Source organism: Populus nigra, chromosome 14, assembly GCF_951802175.1.
Source record: "Populus nigra chromosome 14, ddPopNigr1.1, whole genome shotgun sequence".
Taxonomy (NCBI): domain Eukaryota; kingdom Viridiplantae; phylum Streptophyta; class Magnoliopsida; order Malpighiales; family Salicaceae; genus Populus; species Populus nigra.
Genome location: NC_084865.1, coordinates 5,723,269 through 5,747,807, shown reverse-complemented (window position 1 = coordinate 5,747,807; position 24,539 = coordinate 5,723,269). Strand labels below are relative to the sequence as shown.

General features: G+C 30.1%; 2 protein-coding genes across 3 annotated transcripts; both read left to right on the top strand.

The window, feature by feature from the left end:
• Positions 1-3,472: 3,472 nt before the first annotated feature.
• On the top strand, positions 3,473-4,936 carry LOC133672337 (uncharacterized). Its single transcript, XM_062092721.1, has one exon. The coding sequence runs from the start codon at positions 3,678-3,680 to the stop codon at positions 4,086-4,088; it is 411 nt and encodes a 136-aa protein (XP_061948705.1). The 5' UTR covers positions 3,473-3,677; the 3' UTR covers positions 4,089-4,936.
• An 11,507-nt stretch (positions 4,937-16,443) lies between these two features.
• On the top strand, positions 16,444-22,710 carry LOC133672294 (ribonucleoside-diphosphate reductase large subunit). 2 transcript variants are annotated; one of them, XM_062092672.1, is made up of 17 exons: positions 16,445-16,950; positions 17,754-17,815; positions 17,907-17,994; positions 18,499-18,762; positions 18,889-19,129; positions 19,217-19,293; positions 19,424-19,594; positions 19,694-19,786; positions 19,876-20,025; positions 20,116-20,202; positions 20,333-20,497; positions 20,585-20,704; positions 21,092-21,294; positions 21,373-21,522; positions 21,611-21,758; positions 22,105-22,188; positions 22,274-22,710. In XM_062092672.1, the coding sequence occupies exons 1-17, from the start codon at positions 16,723-16,725 to the stop codon at positions 22,382-22,384; spliced, it is 2,442 nt and encodes an 813-aa protein (XP_061948656.1). In that variant the 5' UTR covers positions 16,445-16,722; the 3' UTR covers positions 22,385-22,710. The 2 variants fall into 2 exon arrangements, with proteins under 2 accessions (XP_061948655.1, XP_061948656.1); XM_062092671.1 differs by having other exon boundaries at positions 16,444-16,950; positions 21,092-21,522.
• The last annotated feature ends 1,829 nt before the right edge of the window (positions 22,711-24,539 follow it).

Below are 24,539 nucleotides of genomic sequence, written 5' to 3'. Positions count from 1 at the left end.
TGCAATATATGTGTTAGGCTTGTATTTAATGATATGCTTCAAAAAAATCCAAAGTTTATTTTTCTCACAATCACGCGGGTCCAACATTTATTTTTAAAACTTAATAAAAAGATTATTTGCTATTCACTTTTTATATTTTAGTTACATGGATTCATAACGAGCAAGTTCTTTATATATTAAGATGAGTAATGAATCCTAATGATTCTTCAAATAATAAAATTTCAGTTTAATATTTATCTATAACAAAATTAAAAGTATTAAGTTTTCAATGTAATATTCATCATTGATAGTATTTTAGTATAATATTCATCATTGATAGTATCTATAACAAAATTGAAAATATTAAGTTCTTTGTACATTTATTTTTAAAACCTAATAAAAAGAAATTATTTGCTATTCACTTTTTATATATATTTTAGTTACATGGATTCACAACAAGCAAGTTCTCGATATATTAAGATGAGTAGTGAATTCTGATGATTCTTCAAATAATAAAATTTTAGTTTAATATTTATCTATAACAAAATTGAAAGTATTAAGTTTTCAATGTAATATTCATCATTGATAGGATAAGAGTATTAATAATTAGTCTAATATTCACTGATCACATCAGAGTATGAATCAGGAATATTAAGTCTTTCATTCAATAGATATTGTGAGTGAAACTCCACAACTATAAGACAAGTAAACATCATCAAGACACCTTTAATGACCTTCCTAAAGATTTGGATTGGGTTTCATGGACCCAACATAAGCCAATTGGTATGTTTGTTGATATAACTTGAGTTGTGATCAGGGATGATCACTTTAGAGTTATCAATTCACCAAACAATTAGGAGTGACAAAAACTAACCAGACTTTTAAAATGAATAAGTGTTTAAGTTTTGGCCAAGCTTTAACTCATCGCAGCAAATGCACATTTACCTAATAGATAGACCACTGATAATTTAAACACAACAATAACTTAGCAATTAAGGATAAGATATGTAATACAACTTACCTCAAGTAAAATATTTTATGGGTGATAATATTTTTCTTTTAGAATAATAAGTCATTTACCACAAATTTATAAAGACCAGTTATGATATGAAATTATCTCTTAGATTGCTAATTTGATGTTTGAAGAAAAGTTTGCAACTTGACCCAACAAAAACCTTGCCTTGGAGAACCGAAATTATATATAATTAATCACTTCAACCCTATGTCTATAACGAGATGCGAACAAGAAGTATAAATCACAACAAAGTTAATCAATTCTTTGAAAAGTTTAAAATTTCAATTAAGAACTTAGTATGGGAATCACTCAATCACACAAAAAACAAAGCACACAATATGCGACAACTTTAGAGAAAATTTCATAAACTAAAAAAAATATATTAATAATTGGTTATATAGTAGAAAGCTAAGTATTCTAGTTTGACTTAATGAACTCAAATTTGATAAATATGTATTAACACATTAAAAGCCTAAAATTAATAAAATAAAACACAACCCATATTTTTTTTTAAATGTGACGTCCCTAAAATAAACAAATAATAGCTAAACTAATTAAAACAAGATCAAAGTTGAATTTTATAATCTACTTGTAGAATTAAATCTTAAGTTTAAATAAATAATTATTCATTTTCTTGATGAGTTAGAAGTCTACTATATATTAATATAAAGTTATAGATGTTTACTTTCTAACACAATTAGAATCGCATCAAAATTAATTCTATAACTCGAGTTATAGAATCTAAACTGATTAGTGTTTGAAACTCAGATTACAACTCGATAAGATGTTTAGAGCTTGTTTATGTCAGTTTGAATAAAAATTTCTTTATTTTTATTATAATTCTTGCAAAATTGAATTAGGGTTCTAGATAGAAATTTAGGGGAAAAGTAAATTATCTTGAGTTTGGATTTCTAGGATCATTATAGGAAGAGAAATGAATGAATTTATGATGAATTGATGAAGAAATTAGGGAATTATTAAGATCCTAAGTGGCTGGTTATGTGTAGAGTAATGAATAGTAATTTTTCTTGATAGTTTTTGTAAATTGTGTTGTAATTATAAACAAGATAAACTTTTGGACCACAATGAGAACTGTCATGAATTTAGAAGTGGCCATGTATTTTTTTTGTGTTTTACATATCCGTTTTTTTTCTTTTACTTTTTTTCTCTAACACAATTTCTCACTTAATCCCATCTAATTAAACAATAAAATGATTTCATAAAAAAAAACAACTAAAGGACAATTTAGGAAAAAAAACAAAGAGGATGGAAATTGAAAGAAAAGGAAGAAAAATTAAGTTCATTGAGAAAGCTTCACAAAGAAGGCCAAATCTTTTAGTATAGAAGGTAAATAACTAATTAATATTAATATTTTTCCTTTTTATTGAAAAATCTTAACTTCCAACCTTAAAAAAAATCATATAAGCTGTTGTCTAACGTGTAGTGTCAAAATTATTCAACTAAATAACAATAACATTTGTTTGTCAGTCATTACACCATTCAAATTAAAAATGTGCTCCTGAAAAGGTTTGGTTAGTAATATATATTACATGGCGCACCATGCAATCAACACATGTAGTAATATAGTATTAATTATTTTATTTGCATTTAATTTGTTCATTGCCAAATAAAATATATACTCCCCAAATCCCATTTTGAAAATGGGAAAAGAAAATTTTTAAGAAAAATAAAAAATATAATAATTATTTTGTCAATGATTTCATATTCTATTTTTTTTTTTAATGAATTTATGACTAGAAGAAGCCTCAAACTAGTTTTAGTACGTCAAGAGTAAGTCTATTTCTTCATATGTTGAGAGCAAACAATCCATGTAAATACTAGAAAATTCATAAAAAATCTACTTTTCTTAACTGGAGATTAATTGGATCCTAATCAGATAATTAGAAGGGAGAAATCATACTTAACTATCAATTGAATTTGGTTTTGCTAAGAGAATGCGAGGTGATATTTCTATTTTTAAATACTAATCCAAGATTAAGGTTAGTGCTTCCATTTAGATATTGCACCGAAGGAAACGGATCCAAGATCGATTATTCTTAAATCATGCTGAACAGTACAGAAGTCAAGCAAAACCCCAAACATAGCAGCAAGACTTGTTGGGAGGGGAAAGAAGAGCTTCATTGAAAAGCAGTCAACATTCTCCATTGCTATTTTTCCATATATAATCCAAATAGCGACAAAGTAAGAAAAACAAGAAAGCACCATAAAAAATGTTCCTTGGTTTGAAAATCTCGTGGAGCTAGCTAGGGCTCAAATTCAAGGAAAACAGATCAGGACGTGTAAACCCAATGACTCGAAAATCTTGTGAATATTACTGGGACCTGATCTTCAGGTACTAATTTGCATTAATTGATGACTTGGGTCAATCTTGTGGAGCCCAAAGAAGCAAGAAGTTAGAAGAAGTCTTACATATGATGTGGGTTTCAAGTCTTAAAATAATCCTACGCATCTATCCTACGCATCTTCCTGCCATCTTCAAAGAATCAACCTTGCAGTTAATTTCTTTCATACGACACACGTATATACCCTCAAAACGCGCTATCTCTGCGCCCATGTCAAACCCATAAACCGAAATCAATAAAACCGTCTAAAATATGGAAGAAATAGATGACTGAAACAACAAGCTTAATTATTCTCTCTCTCTTGAATCCTGGTGGCGGCCATGGCAATGGCAGAATTGAAAGCCTTGTGTGCAATCCATCCCAAGACCTTCACAGACTCGGACGTGGCTGCAGCACAACAACTCGTCCAGCTAAGCGGTGAAGACAACAGCAGTAGCAGCAACAAGAAGGGGAGGAAGAACGAGAATGAAAGTGGTTTTGAAGATGATCAGGAGTCCGATCGAAGCAGCCAAAACGAGATCACTTCGAGGATGATTGAAGAGATTTTCGGGATAGAAGAGGAGGTTGCTCGACCAAGAAAGAAAAGATACAGGTCTCTTGCGTCTATTTACCAGGCGATGGATATGCCACTCAGGAATAATGTTAGGTATGGGAAGAAGGTGAGCACTGAAGAAAACCCCAAGAGAGTTTCAGCCAGCGCAGAAGAGGGTAATCAAAGTAGTATAACATAGGCAATTAAGTGATTATTTTAGGGAAAACTGGAGATTTTGCACTCTACGGATAACAATTAAGTTAAATGTTTACTCTTGATGATTATGTGCTGCATTGGTGTGGACAGGATGATCACGAAACTTCAATTTTTGCTGGGGGGATTTTTATTTTATTAATTTGTTTTCTCCTTGTTTCGTTTTAGTATCGTTGTGCCTGCTTGTTGCATAAGCCCTATCCCTAACTCAGAACGTTGAACGTATGGTGCACAAGCATCTACTCGTTTCATACAGTACTATGCTTGAAAATCCCAGCAACAATATGAAATATTCTAAACTTCAGGGAATTAATTTTCTCACTGGAATCGATTTGAAGTGAAAATTCCGACTTGAAAATCAATTGAGAAAAGAAATTGATCATGGACTAGAACCTTGTGATTCAAAGGAACACATAATCAAGCAGGTTATCATGGAATCACAAAAAAACTCTAGGCGCATTGCGATATTATATATTGTTGTGAAGATTAACAAGGATGAAAGAAACTCAACGTTCAAGGCTATGCAATCTTCTTGTAGGACTTCAGAACTCACTCCTCAACTCTAGTTTTGATGAGTTTTTGATTCATTGCTAGAGTAGCACTCTTTCGCTCCAGACAAGTTGCCAGTGTTGCAGGAAGATGGGTCAAAGCTTCTTAAAGGTCAAATCCTTGTGTGGAATGGTGGAGGGATGATCGCTAAAGTTTCAGGAATATTTTGACGTGTTCATGTAGGTGTTCTAGTGGCATATAGTTACTGGATATGTTTGTATTCGTCTTGTATTTTTGTTGACGTGTCTCTGAAGAGTTGAGAAAAAGAAGTCCTTCTTTCAAACATTTCTCAAATTCGTCTTAAAACGAGTGAAAGGAATATTTTTGTTGACGTGTCTTGTATTTGTTTGTATTTATCTAGTTCCATGTAGATAAAATTAAAATTTACTGTTGGTAAAAATTAGCAATGGAATCAATATAAAAAAAATGATTAAATATAGATTTGTGATTATTGATTTATCGGTAACGGAATTCTTTTTATAAATAATAAGTGACACATGCGCATTAATTACTTGTTAGCATCAACAAATTTTATATTGATTTTTTAATCGGTTGCTATGGATTTTTTTTTTATTAATTCATATCATTAACATGATTTTTGGAATCATATTAATGGTATAATTCTATGTATACCAATCACTATCCACTTTTCGAGCAATCGTATAACACATAGTTATTATATATCCCTATTATGATCTTTTTGTAACTATCTTCCTCTCTAATAATTACTAGTTATAATATATATAATAAAAACAATATTTTTAATAGATTTTTTTTATGGAAATAAAGAAGAGGGAGAAATTTTAATTTTAATAAAAAAAATCAAAATAAAAAAACCTAACATAAGATTGTTGAGGATTCAAGTTGTAACATATTCATGTGAGTATGTAACTTTGAAATTATCCTACATGTATGCTTACTCTTTCCTTTTCTTTTTCTTTTTTTTTAAGCTAATTAGATTATATGGGTGTTTGAAAGTGTAGTAATAGTTGCAATTTAAAATGTTTTTCGCTTAAAATATATCAAAATAATATTTTATTTATTTTTAAAAAATTATTTTTATATCAGCAAATCAAAACAATTTAAAAACATAAAAATATTAATTTTAAATAAAAATATTAAATTTTTAAAAAACACGATTTTAACTATATTTCTAAACAATATAATAATAATAATAATAATAATAATAATAAAAGCCCAAAAGAGAAACAAAGCTACTGCAAAAAAGCAGAAGCAAAAGCAAGAGTGAATAAAAACAAGGTAGAGGCACTACAAGATTTCACAGTTTTACCGACAGAAACATTCTGTCGGTGTGTGATTAGAAGTTCGTCGGTGATTTATTTACCGACGTCTTCACCGACAGATTATGTCTGTCGCCTTTTCCTTCGACGGTGATTCCCCATTTCGTCGCTATATCGGTCGGAAAAACAAAAAAATCATTTGTCGATGGTTTTACAGACGAAATTTGCGCGCCAAAAAAAAAGATTCTCGCTGAAATATACCGATGGATATTTATTCCATCAATGATATTGTGATTTACCGACGGCTACATACCATCGATAAAGTTGTTGATAAATATCGACTGAATATGTCCGTCTGTAAATTCGTCAGTAAGTGTTGCAGCTACTGTCAAATGCCGACGGATTAAGTTCGTCGGTAAGGCTGTCGGTGAGTGTTTAAAATACCGATCAAATATATCCGTCTGTAAATACGTCGGGAATGCTACTGTCAGATGCCGACGGATTTATTCCGTCGGTAAAACCCTTGGTAATAGTTTTTTTCTAAACTTGTTTTTAAAAAATTATTTAGAATATATAATATAAAACTATATAAACTAATGGTAATACAAACCAATTATGCAAATAAAATTTATATTGAACATCAAAAACAAAAAAAATCAAAGTTAAATAATATTCATTACAAACTGAATAAAAAAAATATTAAATGAAGTTTTAAAGGTAAATAATGTTTATTACAAATTAATATAAAGATAGAGCTGGAGGAGGAGGAAGAGATCTTGGAGAAGGAGGCTGGTGGTTATACGACAAAAAAGGATTATACGCAGATGTTCCACTATAAGTTGCCATGTTCATGACCATTTCATGAAGCTGTTCATAAGCCGCTTTTTGTTGTTTATTCTCTGCTTTTTGTTGTGCTTGAGACGTTTTGATTTGTTCAGACTCCGCTTTTTGTTGTGCATGAGACGTATTGAGTTGTGCGTACTCTGTTGATAGGTATGGTGATTACTTATTACCACAAATTAATGATGAGAACTATTCTCTTCCCCGATTATTTTTATTTTTTTTCTCTATTCACTACAAGATTACTCTTCATCGGTGTTGTCGTAACTCTTTTTTTATCCCTATTTTTTAAACATGTTTACAAAAAAAATAAAAAATTACAAAACTTTCTAAAAAAAATACATTTTAGTTGTAATTCAACCAATTTACAGTCATTTTATGATTTTTACCTTTATGCTTCTTGTATTGATGTTAATGAATTTTAAAAAATTAAAATATTTTAAAAAAATCATAAAAGAAAAGAAAAGAGAAAAAAATATAAAAATAAATTAGTGAGCAGAATGATAATCAATGAAGGAAAGAATGACCAAAATAAACACAAAGGCTTGGCCCCCTCTCTAAGGAACAAAGAGACAAGGAGAAAAGGGTAAAGAAAAAAAATGAGAAAAGATGATAGAAAAAAAGATAAAAAAAATTAAAAAAAAAGTTAGAAGGGTATAAATAGACCTTAACCCACACCATGGAGAGGGGGTGGAGTGAAAAAATAAAAAAGAAAGAGAGAGAAAGAATAGGGGAAAGGAGACTTTTTTATATATATAAAAAGAGAAAAATGTGTAAAGAACAAAAAATTCAAAGAAAAATATCAAATAAAAGAAGAGAAGAAAATAAAAAGTTTATCTCTCACCAACTTCAGGCGTCACCATGTCTTCCACCTCCCTTCTATCTTCGATGAGAAAGCAACAATAACCAACACTAGATCAAACCACTATCACCTATGTTTCCTTCATGCCAGCAGCAACACGATAACGCTTCTCTTCTTTTTCATAATAACATCCTGAGTAGTCATATCTCTTTACCATCCAACAACTAAGCCTGGTTGTTGTTTTCCCTCCCCTTCGCTAGCCACAATCGATCGATAAAACCAATAGTCTACACACATCCCAATGAATTAGCAAGGGAAAAGGAGAGGAGAGAGGGGAAAAAAGCCAAAAAAATTTGAATGTCGATCTCCCACCTTAAATATATTAGTGTGTATACCTTATAGCCAACTAATTTGTTACATGTGACACTAACTTTGTTGATGTAAAAATATATTTATTATTAATAAAAGTATTATTTGTATTTAATATCCATTAATGTTTGAGTAATTAGTACAGAATAAAGACAAAGTTCATAGAAAAAATGCTTTGCAAAGAAAGTTATAAGGTTATTATAATTATGAGATTTCTATTACATTATAACATTGTTTTCTAAATGTTCCTAGTCAATGCTCTGGTTAAACTTGATATTAATTACAACTGTTGAGAATGATACATATTATGTTCTTTCCCTTCTCAAATGAATCAGTTGTTCTCATAAGTTGAAGTCTTTAAGGGTTATCTAGAACTATTATGTAATTACTTATCAAATGACATGTATACTAAACTAACTTTCACGAGGACTCCATATGAAGAGATCATATATGTCAATGGAAATGCTCACGTAACAATTGAGTAAGTTATCTTTAGATCACCTAATTATCTTATATAGAAAATATTATAGTTTAATCTTGATAACACGTTATTCTAATTAAGAGTAATAAACGAGTAAATACTGAATATAACATAAACTATATAAAAATGTTTGAGTGATCAAAAGGAGACTCATCATCCTAAGTGAATTAGAAAAAATGTTCCACTTATTCTAAAAAAGTATTGATTGTCAAATCCTTGGTTTGACAAAGCAAACATATTCCATACTATAATATCTAAATCAAAATATTTTTGGTAAATGAATAATAATTACAATAAGAAACTAGTCACTAAAAGGTTAAGTCATATCACGTATGACTTTTGTACTATTTGGAGGATCATGACAAATTGTTAGATACTGTGATTGATCTTCAAATATGAATAAATCAATTTGTTGAAGTGATAATAAAATAATTTATTTAATTTATTAGTCTTATTTTATTCAGGATTGTGATTTATATTTTGGACAACTTATTAGGAACCTAACGGATCACACATATTAAGAAATACTAGTAAAAAATAAAACTAGATGACTGATCATGTCTAGATTGATTGTAAATAAGTTTTAGAAATTGAAAACTAAAATGTAATTAATATAGGGAATTACAATTCTAGACTTAGAAAAATCAAGTAGGGACTTGATTAAATAAATTTAAATAATTATTCTAAAATAATAAATGTAATATTTGTCATTTATAGGGTTATCAAGTGTTTCTTGTGAATATAATGTCATGCCTTATATTTTGTGTGTGAGCTATACACATAATATAGATTGTGCAGTATATAGAAACACCTGAAAACACAAAATAAATAGCTAGCACTTAAAGATATAATGATTTTTTTTTCCTGAAAAGAGTCGAGATGGACTACAACACCTATAAAGTAACGAAAGGGAAGAACTAACACACCTAGTCTAGTGATCGACATGCCTCTCTCCTTTACTAGCGCATGTAACCATGCTTTATAGCCCAATAGTGTTGACGTTATCTATGTCCACTCGTCAACATCACACATTCTTTATTCCAGTAGCTTTTCATCAACCCTGGCCACTCTTGAAAGTCAATTTTGAACCTTTAAATAAATTTTAATGTATTATTTATTTTCATGCATATTGTTGCAGAATATTTGAAGTGTTGGGGTCCATACCATTTTGTGAAAAATCTAGGTGTATGAAGATACTAGTGATTTAGTTTTTAAAAGTGAAATAAGGTTATATTCAATATCCCATAATAAGGTTGGGAGGATAGTTTTCAATAAGTTTATTTAAGGTGTAATAGTTTGGTCTCGATGAAAATTTTATGTGTGTTGATTGTGAATACATCTTTATTGATTTGGTTTCAGTTAAGGGTTTCATTATCCAAAAATCAACTTAGGATAAATAAATTGTCACTAGGTGTTATCCTTATATTTGCTAAATGGATAATAGGATCACTTCATATGCAACTTTATTTTTTGTGTTATACAAAATATTTTCACAACATAAATTTTTTTAAAACATTGTATTAATTTTTTTCTACTAAAAAAACAACCTGGTATAAATGAAGTGTTATTGAGCATTGTTCTTAGATTTGTTAAATGAAAATAAGATCGCTTAATATGCAACTTTATTTTTGTTATGTGCAAAATATTTTTTTAAGATGTAATATTTTTTCTTGCAAATTTAGTTTTGTATTAATTTTTTCTATTATCCAAAAATCAATGCTGGATAATAAGATAATAACTCCACTTTCATTTTATATAAAATAACTTCACTTTCAGTAAGCATTATTGTTAAGTAGAGTGATATGATATTTGATACATAAGTGATTAACTTTAGTGCAAAAGATTGTTAGTGTATATGCCTTGTAACCAATTAGTTGGTTACACGTGACATTGATTTTGTTCATGTAAATATATTTAATTTATTAATAAAGGCTTATATATCTTTAATATTTATCAAATATTTGATTAATGAATCTAGAGTAAAGATGAAGTCCTTGGGATTAAAATGATTTGCAAAGAGAATTATAAAGTTGTTATAATTATGAGATTCTAATTGCATCAAAACATTGTTCCTAAATATTTTTGGTCAATTGTCTATTAAGACTGGATACTAATTAGAGCTGCTAAGACTGGTACATTTCATGTTCTTTCTTTTATGAAAGAAAACAATTGTTCTCATTGGTTGAGGTATGAGGGATGCCTATAACTAATATATAGGTGCTTATCGAATGATATGTACATTGATCTGACCAGTATAAAAATTTCATATAGTGAGATCAACTATGTCTGAAGAAAGGCTCACGTGACAATTGTTTAAGTGGTTTTTAGATTTAAGATCATTAAGTTATCTTATATAGAGAGTGTTATATTTTAATCCTACTATATGTTGTCTTATTTAAGGGTAACAAATAGATAAATATTAGGTATAATATGAACTATATGAATGTATTTACATAATTAATAGATGATTCATCACCTTAGATGAATCGGGAAAAATATTTCATATGTTCTCAAATAATATTAATTGTAAATCCTTATATAAAATGGAATGAAATTTATAAAAAGTTTCAAATCTTATTAAAAAAAATCAATGATTATGGTGTTGAGAACAAATATGACTTGACATAGTAGACACATTTTATGCTATAATGTCTAAATTAAAATATTGTTGATGAAGGGATAATAATTATACTGAGAAACTGGTTACTGAAAGTTAAGTGAAATCACTAATAACTTTCCTAATATTTGAGGGATCATGATAGGTTGCTAAACATTATACTTGATCTTCAAATATAAATCAATCAATTGTTGAATTGATAATAAATTATTTTGTTTAATCTTATTTTATTTAAGATTGTGATTTATATTTGGATCAACTTATTAAGGAACCTAATGGATCACACACATAAGAAGTATTGGCCAAAAATTAAAATAAGATGATTAATCAAGTGTGACTTGATTGTAAATAAGTTTTTGAAACTAAGGACTAGAGTGTAATTTATACATGGAATTTTAATTCTAAACCTAGAAAAATTAAGTAGGGACTTGATTGAATAAATTTCTAAAATTATCTTGAAATAATATATGTGATATTATTCACAGGGCAAATTGATATTTTGTTATTTATGGGTTTTTAGGTTTTTCTATAAATAAAAAAGCCATGCCTCTTAATTTCCGTGAGTAGAATATAATATAGAAACATCTAAAACACAAAAGAAAAGAGTTGACACTCAAAGGTATAACAATCCATCTTTCCTAAAAGAATTTATGGGACTTCTCATTGGTAGTTCGTGTAGAGTATCGTCAGAGCCCGGACACTTGAATAGCTTGTGATTTGTTATAACCAAGTTTTGAAGCAAATATTTAAAATAAAAAAGAACATTTAATCTTTAGGTAGTCTTTACATAAACTCTAAACAATTATAGATTTATCTAACGAAATCCTTGAGACTCCTGATAAATAAATTTATTTTTTTCGCTACGTCTATTTTTTTTTTGGAAAACCCAATAGTATTTTTATACAGATCTAACAGGGTGATATAATATATTTTTCATGAATTTTTTTTTATATCATAGATAAATTTTAAAATCATATATAAGTATGAGGGAAATAGGTTTGGCATTCAATGAGTGATTAGGTATGAAACCTGTGGGAAAGCTAGGCTACAAAGGTGACAGAATACCCAAAAAGTATGTCTATTCTAAAACTGACACAACTTCCAAATTGAGACAAAAACCTAGCTTCCAAATTTGAAAACATAATTTCAAACATCTTTCACATCTGACAATTAGCTCCTCTGTAGTGGTGATGGAACACTCTCATTCCATTTGTAATGACAATAACAATTGAGTCAAACAATATTTATAGTTTAGAAATATTATTTGTAGAGATATTTTGAGCATGTTTTTTATGGTTAGTTAAACCTCGTTTAATAATGTATTTAAATAAAATATTATTAAAATTTTAGAAGATTTATTGAAGTTAGTTATTTTACATAAAGTGATGAGCATCAAACCTTGAAGGATAAAAAAATAATTATCGACGACAACAAAAATTCTAGATTGATTATATTTTAAGATTTCCAACAAGTATTTACTTTAATTTAGTTTTGTTTAAGTTTAATTTTTTATATATTTTAGTATGCATGTTATGATTGTATTATTATATCTTATGCAATCCTATGTATTTAGTATGCATGTTATCTTTATTTAATTACAAGATTACTAAGTTTTTATATTTTTACATGTTGATGTATATATGCTCGCATGCTTAATCATCTAATTATTTTATAATTTTTGAATAATAACTAGTTTTTGGATAAATTTTCCAGTGATATCGGGCAAGTACATGAACACCTTTGGAATGCTCCATGGAGTTTGAACCTTAGATGAGATATTCTCACGCTATGTAATGTTAAACTTGTCATGTCCTCAAATTATAATCATATGAGATTTTAATTTTTTTATATATAATTAATTTTCGAGATTTGATATCGTGCTCGATGAAGAATTGAGTATAGCATATAATTATGATATGCTGATGGTATTAGGCGAGACAGATAACATTGAAGATATTGAAAAATTTTGAATTTGTTTTTAAAATTAATTTTTTTATGTGTTTTTGAATAATTTTGTAAATAATTTTTTTATGATACTGAGACAGTCCATAAATGTTTGTAATCAAGACCAAAATTTTAAAAGATTGTCAGAGTATCAATTATCATTTTTGTTTTTTAATATCTAATCTTTTAATCAAATCATCAAAACATTACTTAAATGTCTAACTAAGCTTACAAATAAATAAGCACAAATATATATTTCAAAGTAATTAAAATTTGTTTTTATATTTTAAAAATTACACAAGCTAATCTTATCATAAACCATTCAAACTTTACATAAAATTATTCAAATTTGAAATATTTATCATTTAATTTAATAAAAATCCAAACCTATTCATTTATTTATATAAAAATTCAAAACATTCTATTATATTAGAGAAAAAGACTGAAGTACAGGAGTAGTTGAGTAATAATCTTTTGGTCGTGGAAAAATAAAGTGACAAACATTTTGCACCATTAAAAAAATACACATACATGCCAAGAAAATTAGGTTGAAAAATAAAATAAAATAAAGAAATAACACCCTAAAACCCGGAAGAATTAACTTTATTACAACAATGTATAGTTATCCAGCTAAAAAGCAGCTTAAAAAATAGAAAGAAAATGAATCATTCACGGGAGCCAACATCAACCCCACCACCACGTCTCCGCCCACTTCAAAACCGCGCCAACCCTTGCAAGGATTCCCTCTCCCCTTGTCTCCCCCTTCCTTCCGTCTTCCAACCCTTTTTTCCCATCTTTATTCCTTTCCATTTTGATTTTTATTTCTTTTATATTCAATCTAGGTAGAATTTATGTTTATGATAATAATTATTTTTTTAAAATATATTTTTAAAATATATTAAAATAATATATATATATACATTTTATTTTTTAAAATTTATTTTTAACATCAGTATATCAAAACAATCAAAACTCATAAAATAAATTAATTTAAAACAAAAAATTCAAACATTTTTAAAAATAATTTTTAAATAAAACAACAAGCACAAATACTTTTAGTTACCTTTCTAAACTGATTATACATGAATTAAAATAATTCATTTTATGAAAAAAATTACTTTTTATAGCTTGATATAAATTTGAAACAGTAATGGTTTGTAAAGAAATATTTTTGGATTAGTTTTTTTATTTTCCTGTGATTATTTTTATTCAATTATCTATATCAAAATTAAAAAAATTATATGAAAATTTTATTTTTTATAATATAATAAAATTGGTTTTAACTATGGTGGTTTTAGGTGAAATTTTAAAGTTTTTTAGGAAATAAAAAATATTTTAAATCTAAAAGAAAACATTTTTATAACTTTTTAATGAGTTCAAATGTGATTTTTTTATTACCTATTTATTTTTTAAATAAACTCATTAAATAAATATTAACGAGATGCCCTGCGCGTGTGCTGCCGCGAGCTTATAAAACAAATGTACTTGATAATGTTATAATTATGAACCAGCGCTAGATAAGTAATAAAAATTAAAGGTATAATGGAGCTAATATTTCATGACGGAAAAAAAAGTTGTGTTGTGATAAAAAACTTAGAGACTAAACAAAATAATTTGTAACAACCCACAATGTTTTGTGAGGAAAGATATAGTGTTTTCGCCAGATGATTTAGCTTTTCTGCTAATAAAAAATAAAAAAATTGCAAAGCTAAATTCTCTACCAACTTAATATTAAAAAAAAACAACAAAAATAATTTTGGAATGAAAAAATCAATGAGAAAAAGCATTGTAGCAATTGACAATGTTTTTGTAAGGAAAATTACAGTGCTTTCCCCAATAAAATCGACAGACAATTTTAGAAAAAAATCATAAAAAAACCCATTTAGAGAAATACTGTAGCAATCCACAGTGTTTTATGAGAAAAATTACAACGCTTTCCTCTTATGATTTAGCTTTATTGTAATTATAATTCTTAACCGGCTTAATATTAAAAAAAAATCGATAAAGATAATTTTTAAAAAAATAAAAAAAAATCATATGGGAAAACATTGCACAATTCATAGTGTTTTAAAGAAAAAACATTACAAAGCCAAATTCTCAATCAGTTCAATATTAAAAAAATAAAATTGACAGAGATAATTTTAGAAAAAAAACAGGGAAAAAAACTATGTTGGAAACACTATAACAATTCACAGTGTTTTGTGATGAAAGCTACAGTGCTTCCCCACATGATTTAGCCTTATTTGTAATGACTTGTAATTGTAATTCTCAACCAACTCAATATTAAAAAAAAAATTGACAAAGATAATTTTGAAAAAATCATAAGAAAAAAAACCATACGAAGAGACACTGTAGCAATCCACAGTGTTTTGTGAGAAAAGCAACATTACTTTCCCCACATGATTAAGTTTTATTACAAAGTTAAATTCTAACCAGCTCAATATAAAAAAAAATCGACAAATATAATTTTGAAAAAAAATATTACAAAAAAAGAAAACACAAAAGAAACTCGAAAAAAACATTGTGAGGAAAAACTGTATCAATCCATAGTGTTTTGTGAGGAAAGTTACAATGTTTTCCCCACATGATTTAGTCTCACTTCTATTTACTTGTAATTACAATTCTTAATCAGCTCAATATTTAAAAAATAAAATTAACAAATATAATTTTAGGGAAAAACATAACAAAATAGAAAAAAACTATGTAGGAAAAAATATTGTAGCAAGTCACGGTAATTTGCGAGGAAAGTTACAGTGTTTTCCTCGCATATTGTAACTGTAATTTTTAACCAGTTCAATATTAAAAAAATAAAATCAAAAAAGATAATTTAAAAGAAAATTATAAAAAAACAAAAACAAAAACAAAAACAAAAAAAACTATCCAGAGAAACACCGTAGCAATCAACAATGTTTTAAAGATAAAAATTAAAAAAACTAAATTCTCAATCAGCTCAATATTAAAAAATAAAATTGATAGTATAATTTTGAAAAATAAAAAAATAAAATAGAAAAACCTTGTGGAAAAATACCTTAGCAATTCATAGTATTTTAAAGAAAAAAATTACAAAACAAAATTTTTAACAAAATCAATATTAAAAAAGTAAAATAGACAAATATAATTTTAAAAAAATAAAAAAATACATTATAAATTACTATTATAATCCACAAATACATTACATGTGGATTAACAGAAAATTCTCCGTCTCTTTTAGCCTATTAGTTAGAGCGTGTTTGGCAGTGTGGTTGCGGGTACTTTTCAAATAACTTTTCATGCCAAAATACATGCCAATAATTTTTTTTTATTTTTTAAAAATCATTTTTGATATTAGCATATCAAAACGATCCAAAAAAATACAAATCATGTTAAATTTTAACCGCAACAAAATTCCCAAACGAGCCCTAATAAGTACTTTGTGAGGGTTGAAGGGAATATACCTTCACATTAAAAAAAAACAAAAGGAGAAAAAAAGTACAACAAATAGCATGGGCCCATAGCGCCCACCTACCTCATAGCCATTCCGGCTCCAAAAGATTTTCCCGCCATAGCAACCCTCTGAATCCGAAAACACAACTATTTGGCGCCTTGCTCATTTTACAAATTCTAAAGAAAAAAACTAAATGGGTGTTTAGAGGAGGGAAGAATGCTCAACATCCCTAAAAATCAAACCTACCCACCCTCTTCGTCTCTCTTTCTCTCTTCCTATATAAGAAATCCTTCTCTCTCCCATTTCTTTCTGTGCTAAAAACCTGTTTGATAAAAGTCTCGAAAGAAGCAAATATGTATGTGGTCAAGAGAGACGGGAAGCAAGAGGCTGTCCACTTTGATAAGATCACTGCTAGATTGAAGAAACTTAGCTATGGCCTTAGCACTGACCACTGTGACCCTGTCCTTGTGTCTCAGAAGGTGTGTGCTGGTGTCTACAAAGGTGTCACCACTAGCCAGCTTGACGAATTGGCTGCCGAGACTGCCGCTGCTATGACTGCTAATCATCCTGATTACGCCTCTGTGAGTTTTTTCTTCTCAAGAATTGGTCCTTTTCTTTTGTTTTGATTTCCGGGCACGCTCTAGATCTTGCCATTGTGCGTTCCACGCCCGCATATCTATGTGGATTTACTGACTGTTCAGTGGGGTCTAGAGAATCTTCTTTCAGACTTAGACACACACATGTTGGATCTCTTTGGTTTGTTTGATTGTGGGGGGGGGGGTGTTTGAGATGTTTGATTTTAAAGGTGCTGGGATCTGGGTTTGATCTTCTTTTATTTACTGTGGTGTTTTGCTTTGTTTCTTCTTGTTTGTGTTAAATGGCTATAAAGTTTTTGGATAGTCTGATTGAATATCGAAGAAATATGTAAATTTTTTGTTTGTGTGGATTATAGTCAATTGTTTGCGAGTTGTTAAATGTGTTTTGTGAAATGTTTTTGTTTTCTTTAATTTTCATTTGGAAGTTGTAGAATTTCTCCGACAACTATTAGCAGATTCATCTTGATTGAGCCAAGTTGTTTCTAATTCTTGGGCTTGATACAATTGACTATAATCCACACAAACAAAAAAAAATACAAATTTCTTTGATATTCAACCAGATTATCCTTGTGAAATGTTTTTGTTTTCTATAATATTCATTCGGAAGTCATAGAATTTCTCCAGCAACTATTAGCTGATTCATCTTGATTGAGCCATGTTGTTTCTAATTCTTGGACTTGGTACTATTTTTGTGTTGTAACATTAACACCTAACAGTCTGTATTGGAGACTGGACAGTAAATGATCTGTTTCTTGATTTTTTCTTTGAATATTATTGTGCTGATGCAGTTGGCTGCGAGGATTGTTGTTTCAAATCTGCATAAGAAAACTCATAAATCATTTTCTGAGACGTAAGTTACATTTATATTACCCTGTTTCTACTGAACCAGTTGGCTTCATTCTTGGAAAATGTTGTTTGATATGGGTTGGTGGTTGCTGCAGGATCAAAATTATGTACAACCATTTTAATGAGAAATCTGGACTGAAGGCTCCTTTGATTGCTGATGATGTTTATGAAATAATTATGAAGGTATTTACTCAATTCAAATACTATCCATTCTAATGGTTGTTAGATTTAATTGTTTCTTTTGTTGAAATTAAAAGGGGAAAAAGAAAACGTGTAGTTCTTGTTATTAACATTGTTGTGGAGCGGTCATGTTAGAAAAATTGTTGCCATGCTATAAATAATTATAGAGGTACAATGTTCTGTTTCGATTTCTATGTGCTTGTCATTAGATTATGAAACTCATTTTACTGGCAACTTTTTTTTTGTGCATGGCGCACAATTGAGCAATATTATGCAAGAAGCTGACTGTGTAGTTAATGTGGTTGCAGAGGTTGCAATACTTGATTACAAATGAAAAGGGTAATGTTAATTCTTTAATGAAAAAGAGTTTCTAGATGGTACTTGTCAACATGACTGAAGTAATAATTTTAATGTAATGGTTTGTTTTTTAAGTTGTAGATATATATATATATATCCACCTAATGTCATGAGCTATGGATGGTCAGTAACATTTTCCTTTTGCTTCAGAATGCTGCTCGCCTGGACTCTGAGATCATCTATGATCGGGACTTTGACTATGATTACTTTGGCTTCAAGACCCTTGAAAGATCCTACCTGCTGAAGGTCCAAGGGAAGGTTGTGGAAAGGCCCCAGCACATGCTAATGAGGGTTGCTGTTGGAATTCACAAAGATGATATTGATTCGGCACTCAAAACATACCATTTGATGTCTCAGCGATGGTTCACACATGCTTCTCCCACCCTTTTCAATGCTGGAACACCTAGACCTCAAGTATGTGTTATGTTATGTGCATATCTGTTTGTGGGAGTACAAATTAGTTTATGAATATGGTGTTTAGGAAAGAGTTTTTTTCTTTTTTGCTGAAAATGAACACAGTTATTTGCTGTATCTTGGCAGTTGAGCAGCTGCTTCTTGGTGTGCATGAAAGATGATAGTATTGAAGGAATATATGATACATTGAAGGAGTGTGCTGTTATCAGTAAATCAGCTGGAGGAATTGGTGTATCTGTTCACAACATCCGTGCCACTGGAAGTTATATTCGTGGAACAAATGGGACATCTAATGGCATTGTTCCAATGTTGCGGGTGTTCAATGATACTGCCCGCTATGTTGATCAAGGAGGAGGCAAGAGGAAAGGTATGTTCATAATGTTGTGCTTGTATTGACATTTTAAATCTATTGCCTGATGTTACTCTATTAAATCATTGCTAATCATGTTTGTAGGTGCTTTTGCTGTGTATTTGGAGCCATGGCATGCAGATGTATTTGAGTTTCTTGATCTTAGGAAAAATCACGGAAAGGTATGGCTGAAAAGTAGCAAAATTTTCCACTTCCAAATTGTCTTGGCCTGCTTTATCTGCCAGCACCTTTTGTTCACTGCACCAATGTGCCTTGCTGTTTAAATTTGAGTTGTAATTTTCATTTTTATAGGAAGAACACCGTGCTCGGGATTTATTCTATGCTCTGTGGGTTCCTGATCTCTTTATGGAGAGAGTTCAAAGCAATGGGCAATGGTCATTATTTTGCCCTAGTGAGGCTCCGGGTTTGGCAGATTGTTGGGGCAAAGAATTTGAGGAACTATACACCCGCTATGAAAGAGATGTAATTTCCTTTTTCTTTATCTTGTTTTAAGTTTGTATTTTTTGAAAGATAGTTTTTTACTGGATTTTGGATGTTAATAATACTCATGCATATAACTAGGGCAAGGCCAAGAAGGTTGTCCAGGCACAAAACCTCTGGTTTGAGATTTTGAAATCTCAGATAGAGACTGGGACCCCTTACATGCTTTTTAAGGTGATTTGTGTGAATCTGTTGGATTTTTAAATGCTTTTCTATTATGGCATAGTATTTTCTTGTTTACTTATTCCTGTTCTGTGTTCCAGGATACTTGCAACAGAAAAAGCAACCAACAGAACCTGGGTACCATAAAATCTTCAAACTTGTGCACTGAGATAATTGAATACACAAGTCCAACAGAAACTGCTGTGTGCAATCTGGCTTCGATTGCTCTACCACGATTTGTTAGAGAGATGGTGGGGGCATACTTGCAAAGCAAGCCTATTTGAAAATTGTCTTTTAGGTCCTGTTTGTTTTGTGACCCAGTGGCATGCCATTTGTTGCAGGGAGTCCCTATAGAGTCTCATCCATCTAAAGTTGTTGGCAGTAGAGGTTCCAACAGAAGATATTTTGATTTTGAGAAACTAGCTGAGGTTTGTATTCCATTCATTGCATCACAGCATTTCCTATCATATGCACCTACATGCATCTTCTGCTTTGTGGAGCTATTTTGTTTCATATGCTCAGCCTGCAATTTCTGTTTTCCTCCTGCTTTTGGGACAGGTTACAGGAGTGGTTACAGTCAATCTTAACAAAATAATTGATGTTAATTACTACCCTGTTGATACTGCTAGAAGGTCAAATTTCCGACATAGACCCATTGGCATTGGAGTTCAAGGTCTCGCAGATGCCTTCATCTTGCTTGGAATGGCATTTGACTCACCCGAGGTAAATTGTACTCCCAACAGCTATTCTTCTTGAACATTAACTTTGATTAATTGGTTGGTCTGATTGTTTAGTGGCAATCAATTTCAGGCACAAAAGCTGAATAAGGACATATTTGAAACCATTTATTATCATGCTCTGAAAGCTTCTTCTGAGATTGCTGCAAGAGAAGGTCCCTATGAAACATACGTTGGAAGTCCTGTGAGCAAGGTATGCTGGTTTCTTCAAATGCAAGCACCTCAAGTGCAATTTGTATAATGTGTTATTCTTTTCAGATATTTTACTTTCCATTTCATTATATAAAGTCACAAAGGAGCTGCTGTTATCCTTTTATTGCTTAGATATTTGTTATGCACAGCAGTATATTTTTCACCAATAATGTTTTGCATTAATTTGCTAGAATTGATTAAAGATTTCCTTGTGTCCCCTGTGCAAGTGAATATTTAGTAGCTTGTGTTCATCAGTTGGTTGATGTAATTCTTTGTAAAGTTTTAGCTCCCATATGAAAGAATTTTCAAGACCTGCTGGTCCAATAACTAGCAGAACAGATTACTTTCACTAGCTTCTGATTGGTAAATTATCCATTGAATTGTGCAGGGGATTCTGCAGCCTGACATGTGGGGTGTAACTCCTTCCAGTCTGTGGAACTGGGATGCCCTAAGAGAAATGATATCTAAGAATGGGGTGAGAAATTCACTTCTTTTGGCACCAATGCCAACTGCTTCAACCAGCCAGATTCTTGGAAACAATGAGTGCTTTGAGCCATATACTTCAAACATGTATAGTCGTAGAGTTTTAAGGTTTGCTAGGCCAACCTATTCTATTCAGTTTATTTTAAGATCAATTGCCTTATGTTTGCTCTCTAATTCTCTCTTCAGTGGTGAATTTGTTGTGGTCAACAAACATCTTCTTCATGACTTAACTGAGATGGGCCTTTGGTCTCCTGCTCTGAAGAACAAAATAATCTATGAAGATGGCTCTGTCCAGAAAATCCCAGAAATCTCAGATGATCTGAAATGTATATACAAGTATGGATAAGTGAATTTCTTCATAGCCATTGCTCCCTTCTCTTTGTATTTTTAACCCTTGAACTAATATAACTTTTGTGACAAATAGGACTGTTTGGGAGATCAAGCAAAAGACATTAGTTGATATGGCAGTTGATCGTGGATGCTTCATAGATCAGAGTCAAAGTCTTAATATACATATGGACCAACCCAATTTTGGAAAACTAACTTCCCTACACTTCTATGCATGGTCAAAGGTAGGCGCATCGAAATGACAACAAAGAACATAAACATGAAAGACAAATATAACATGCTATATCTATAATGGATTATATGCAGCCTGCTTACAGTAGGTTTATCCAATATTTTTGCCACTGGCATATAACCAATTTTATTCTTTTTCTTTGAACAAGTGATTTTATTGTTATTGTAGATAATTTACAGGATAATGGCATGATGCTGTGCAATGATGATTCATTTTTTTTATCCATCTTTTGATTGCCATGTCAATTTTGAGGAAACCCTGCCCTCCCCTTTCATGCAATTAATAGTATTGTGTTGCAATATTTTCACTGTCTAACCATTTCTTTTCCTGTTTTGAAGGGTCTAAAGACAGGGATGTATTATCTAAGATCACAAGCGGCAGCTGATGCCATCAAGTTCACTGTTGATACTTCTGTTTTTAAAGTAATTACCAGTCATAATCACTAGTTTTCTACCATTTCAGTTTATTTATTCCATTGAAAGAAAGTCTCATTTATGGGTAATGCAGGAAAAAAAGCCAGAATTGGATGATGATGCTGCTGCTGCTGACGATACTAAAATAGCTCAAATGGTTTGCTCCCTTACAAACCGTGAGGAGTGCATGGCTTGTGGAAGTTGAGGGTTAGATTTAGGAGCCAGAGAAGACGTGACTTTGGTTCAGGTTCTGCTTGCATGCAGGAGGGCACAAAAATGATCTGGTGTGGCCAAGCACCTCTGTTAGGTGTTGCTTTTAGGGGATTTTTGTGTATGGGTCAAGTCCAATCCAGTGAAATTATATAGGTATATGTTATTTTTAATGTCTGTAAAGCTTAATCCTGCTGCTGCTGCTGATTAAATCCATTAAGCCCTTGAATTGGTGGCTTAAACTCAACTTCAAACTGCAACTGGAAATGCCTTGTTTCCAAATTCCAATGTTGAGTGTTCATCTGCGGTTTTACCGACTCAGGGTTGCATTTTTCGGACCAGAGACTCACAAACAAGAAGTGTGTTTTAAAAAAATTAATCTTACAAATTGTCTAAATTAATCTAAATTAAAACAAACACTGATAAATCACAAGACAATTTGTAAGATTAATTTAGATTTGTGAATTCATGATAATTTTATAAAAAATAAATACAAATCAAGTTCATATGTTTAAGAATGAAAAAAACGATATTGCACTAAAAAAACGAAAACAAAATAGCTTGAATTAACTAATTAAATTCATGACAATGACGAGTAAAGCAAGTTGAAAAAATTAATTTATTATTAAAGAGTGAAATTTAAAAAGAATTTTTTAAATAAACAATGGGATATTCCCATGGAAAGTAAAAAAAATATGATCAATTTTCAATTAACCTAATGTTGAATGATGAAGTTAAAAAAATTAAATTAAGAAAAGAACAACAAACCTAAGTCAATTTAGGTTAACTTATTAAACTTGCGACCTGAATCATGAGACTTGAATAATTTCATAAAAAAATTACAAAGCTTAAATTCCAAAATATCCAATGTTGAAAGTTGAAATTGAGAAAAAAAATAAATCCATGAGATCATGAAACTCCACAGAAAGAAAAATTGAAAAAACTACGAAGCCTAATTCCCAAATAATCTATTGTCAAATAATAAAATAAAAAAAAATTTAAATATAAAAAAGATTGAGTTGTTGGAGTGTGAAACTAAAAAAAATTCAATTAAAAAATGATCAAAGAAAATAAATCGAGTTAACCCGGGTTAACTTAACAAACATGTAACTCAGGTCATGAAATCAAGATAACTCTATAAAAAACTAATAAAAAAATTGAGTAGAGTCAACTTAGGAAATCTACAAAACATGTGACTCAGGTGATGACGTCGGGATAACTCCATAGAAATAAAATTAAAAAAAAATTATGAAACTTGATTTTCAACAAATCCAATATTGAAGGATAATAAAAAATTAATTAGAAAAACCAACAAAAAAATAACCCAAGTCAACCGAGGTTGTCCTATTAAAATGGCGACCTAAATCATGAGATCTAGATAAAATTATAGAAATAAATTAAAAAAAATACCACTTCCAATAGATCTAATATTAAATGTTGAAATTGAGAAAAAAATAAATTCATAAGATCGGTATATGACATAACAAAAAGGAAATACAAAAAAATTATGAAGCACAATTCTCAAAACAACCTAATATTTAAAGGATAAAATTAAAAAAAAAAGATTGGGAAAGAGAAAAACTAAAAAGAAAACCAAAGAAAAAAAACACAAATTACTAATTTACCCCCAGCTATTAGTGTTTTGTTAATAAGAGGGCAGTTCTCCCTGTTCAAAGATGTGCTTATTCAAAATGTTGAATTAATGGACTGCCTGCCTAGGAACTAAAAAATGGTGGGAAGCAAGATTGTACACATTTGTGGTCACTCAATTCCTCTTATAATAAAAATTGTATGGACAATAGTCAACGTTTTCCATTTGAAGATTCAAACATGCTTTCAAATTCTATAATCAACAATAATTCGAGGTTTAGTAACTCACAATTCGTCGAATCGATTACAAACAGGGCGTCGATTTCCATTGATTACAGGACACTGCAGAGAAGACAGAATAAATGTGGTCCAAAGCTATATTCAAACGCCCTTGCTTTTTAATGGTATAGACCTAAAGACTCAGATTTCTTATGACTCGGGCAAAGCATATCCATTGACGAATCGTGTTTATTCCCTCGACGTCAAGTTTGTTTTCGCTGGCTTTGTGTAGTGGATGGTCCATTGTGGAATGAACGAAGAAGACGGAGAAAGTTTTAATT

Excerpts from the sequence above, each read along its gene's own strand:
- LOC133672294 (XM_062092671.1), top strand. The coding sequence starts at position 16,723 with ATGTATGTGGTCAAGAGAGACGGGAAGCAAGAGGCTGTCCACTTTGAT. Across the intron at positions 20,498-20,584 it reads TGGCATTTGACTCACCCGAG|GCACAAAAGCTGAATAAGGA; the intron begins GTAAATTGTACT and ends AATCAATTTCAG. Across the intron at positions 21,523-21,610 it reads GATCTGAAATGTATATACAA|GACTGTTTGGGAGATCAAGC; the intron begins GTATGGATAAGT and ends TGTGACAAATAG.
- LOC133672337 (XM_062092721.1), top strand. The coding sequence starts at position 3,678 with ATGGCAATGGCAGAATTGAAAGCCTTGTGTGCAATCCATCCCAAGACC.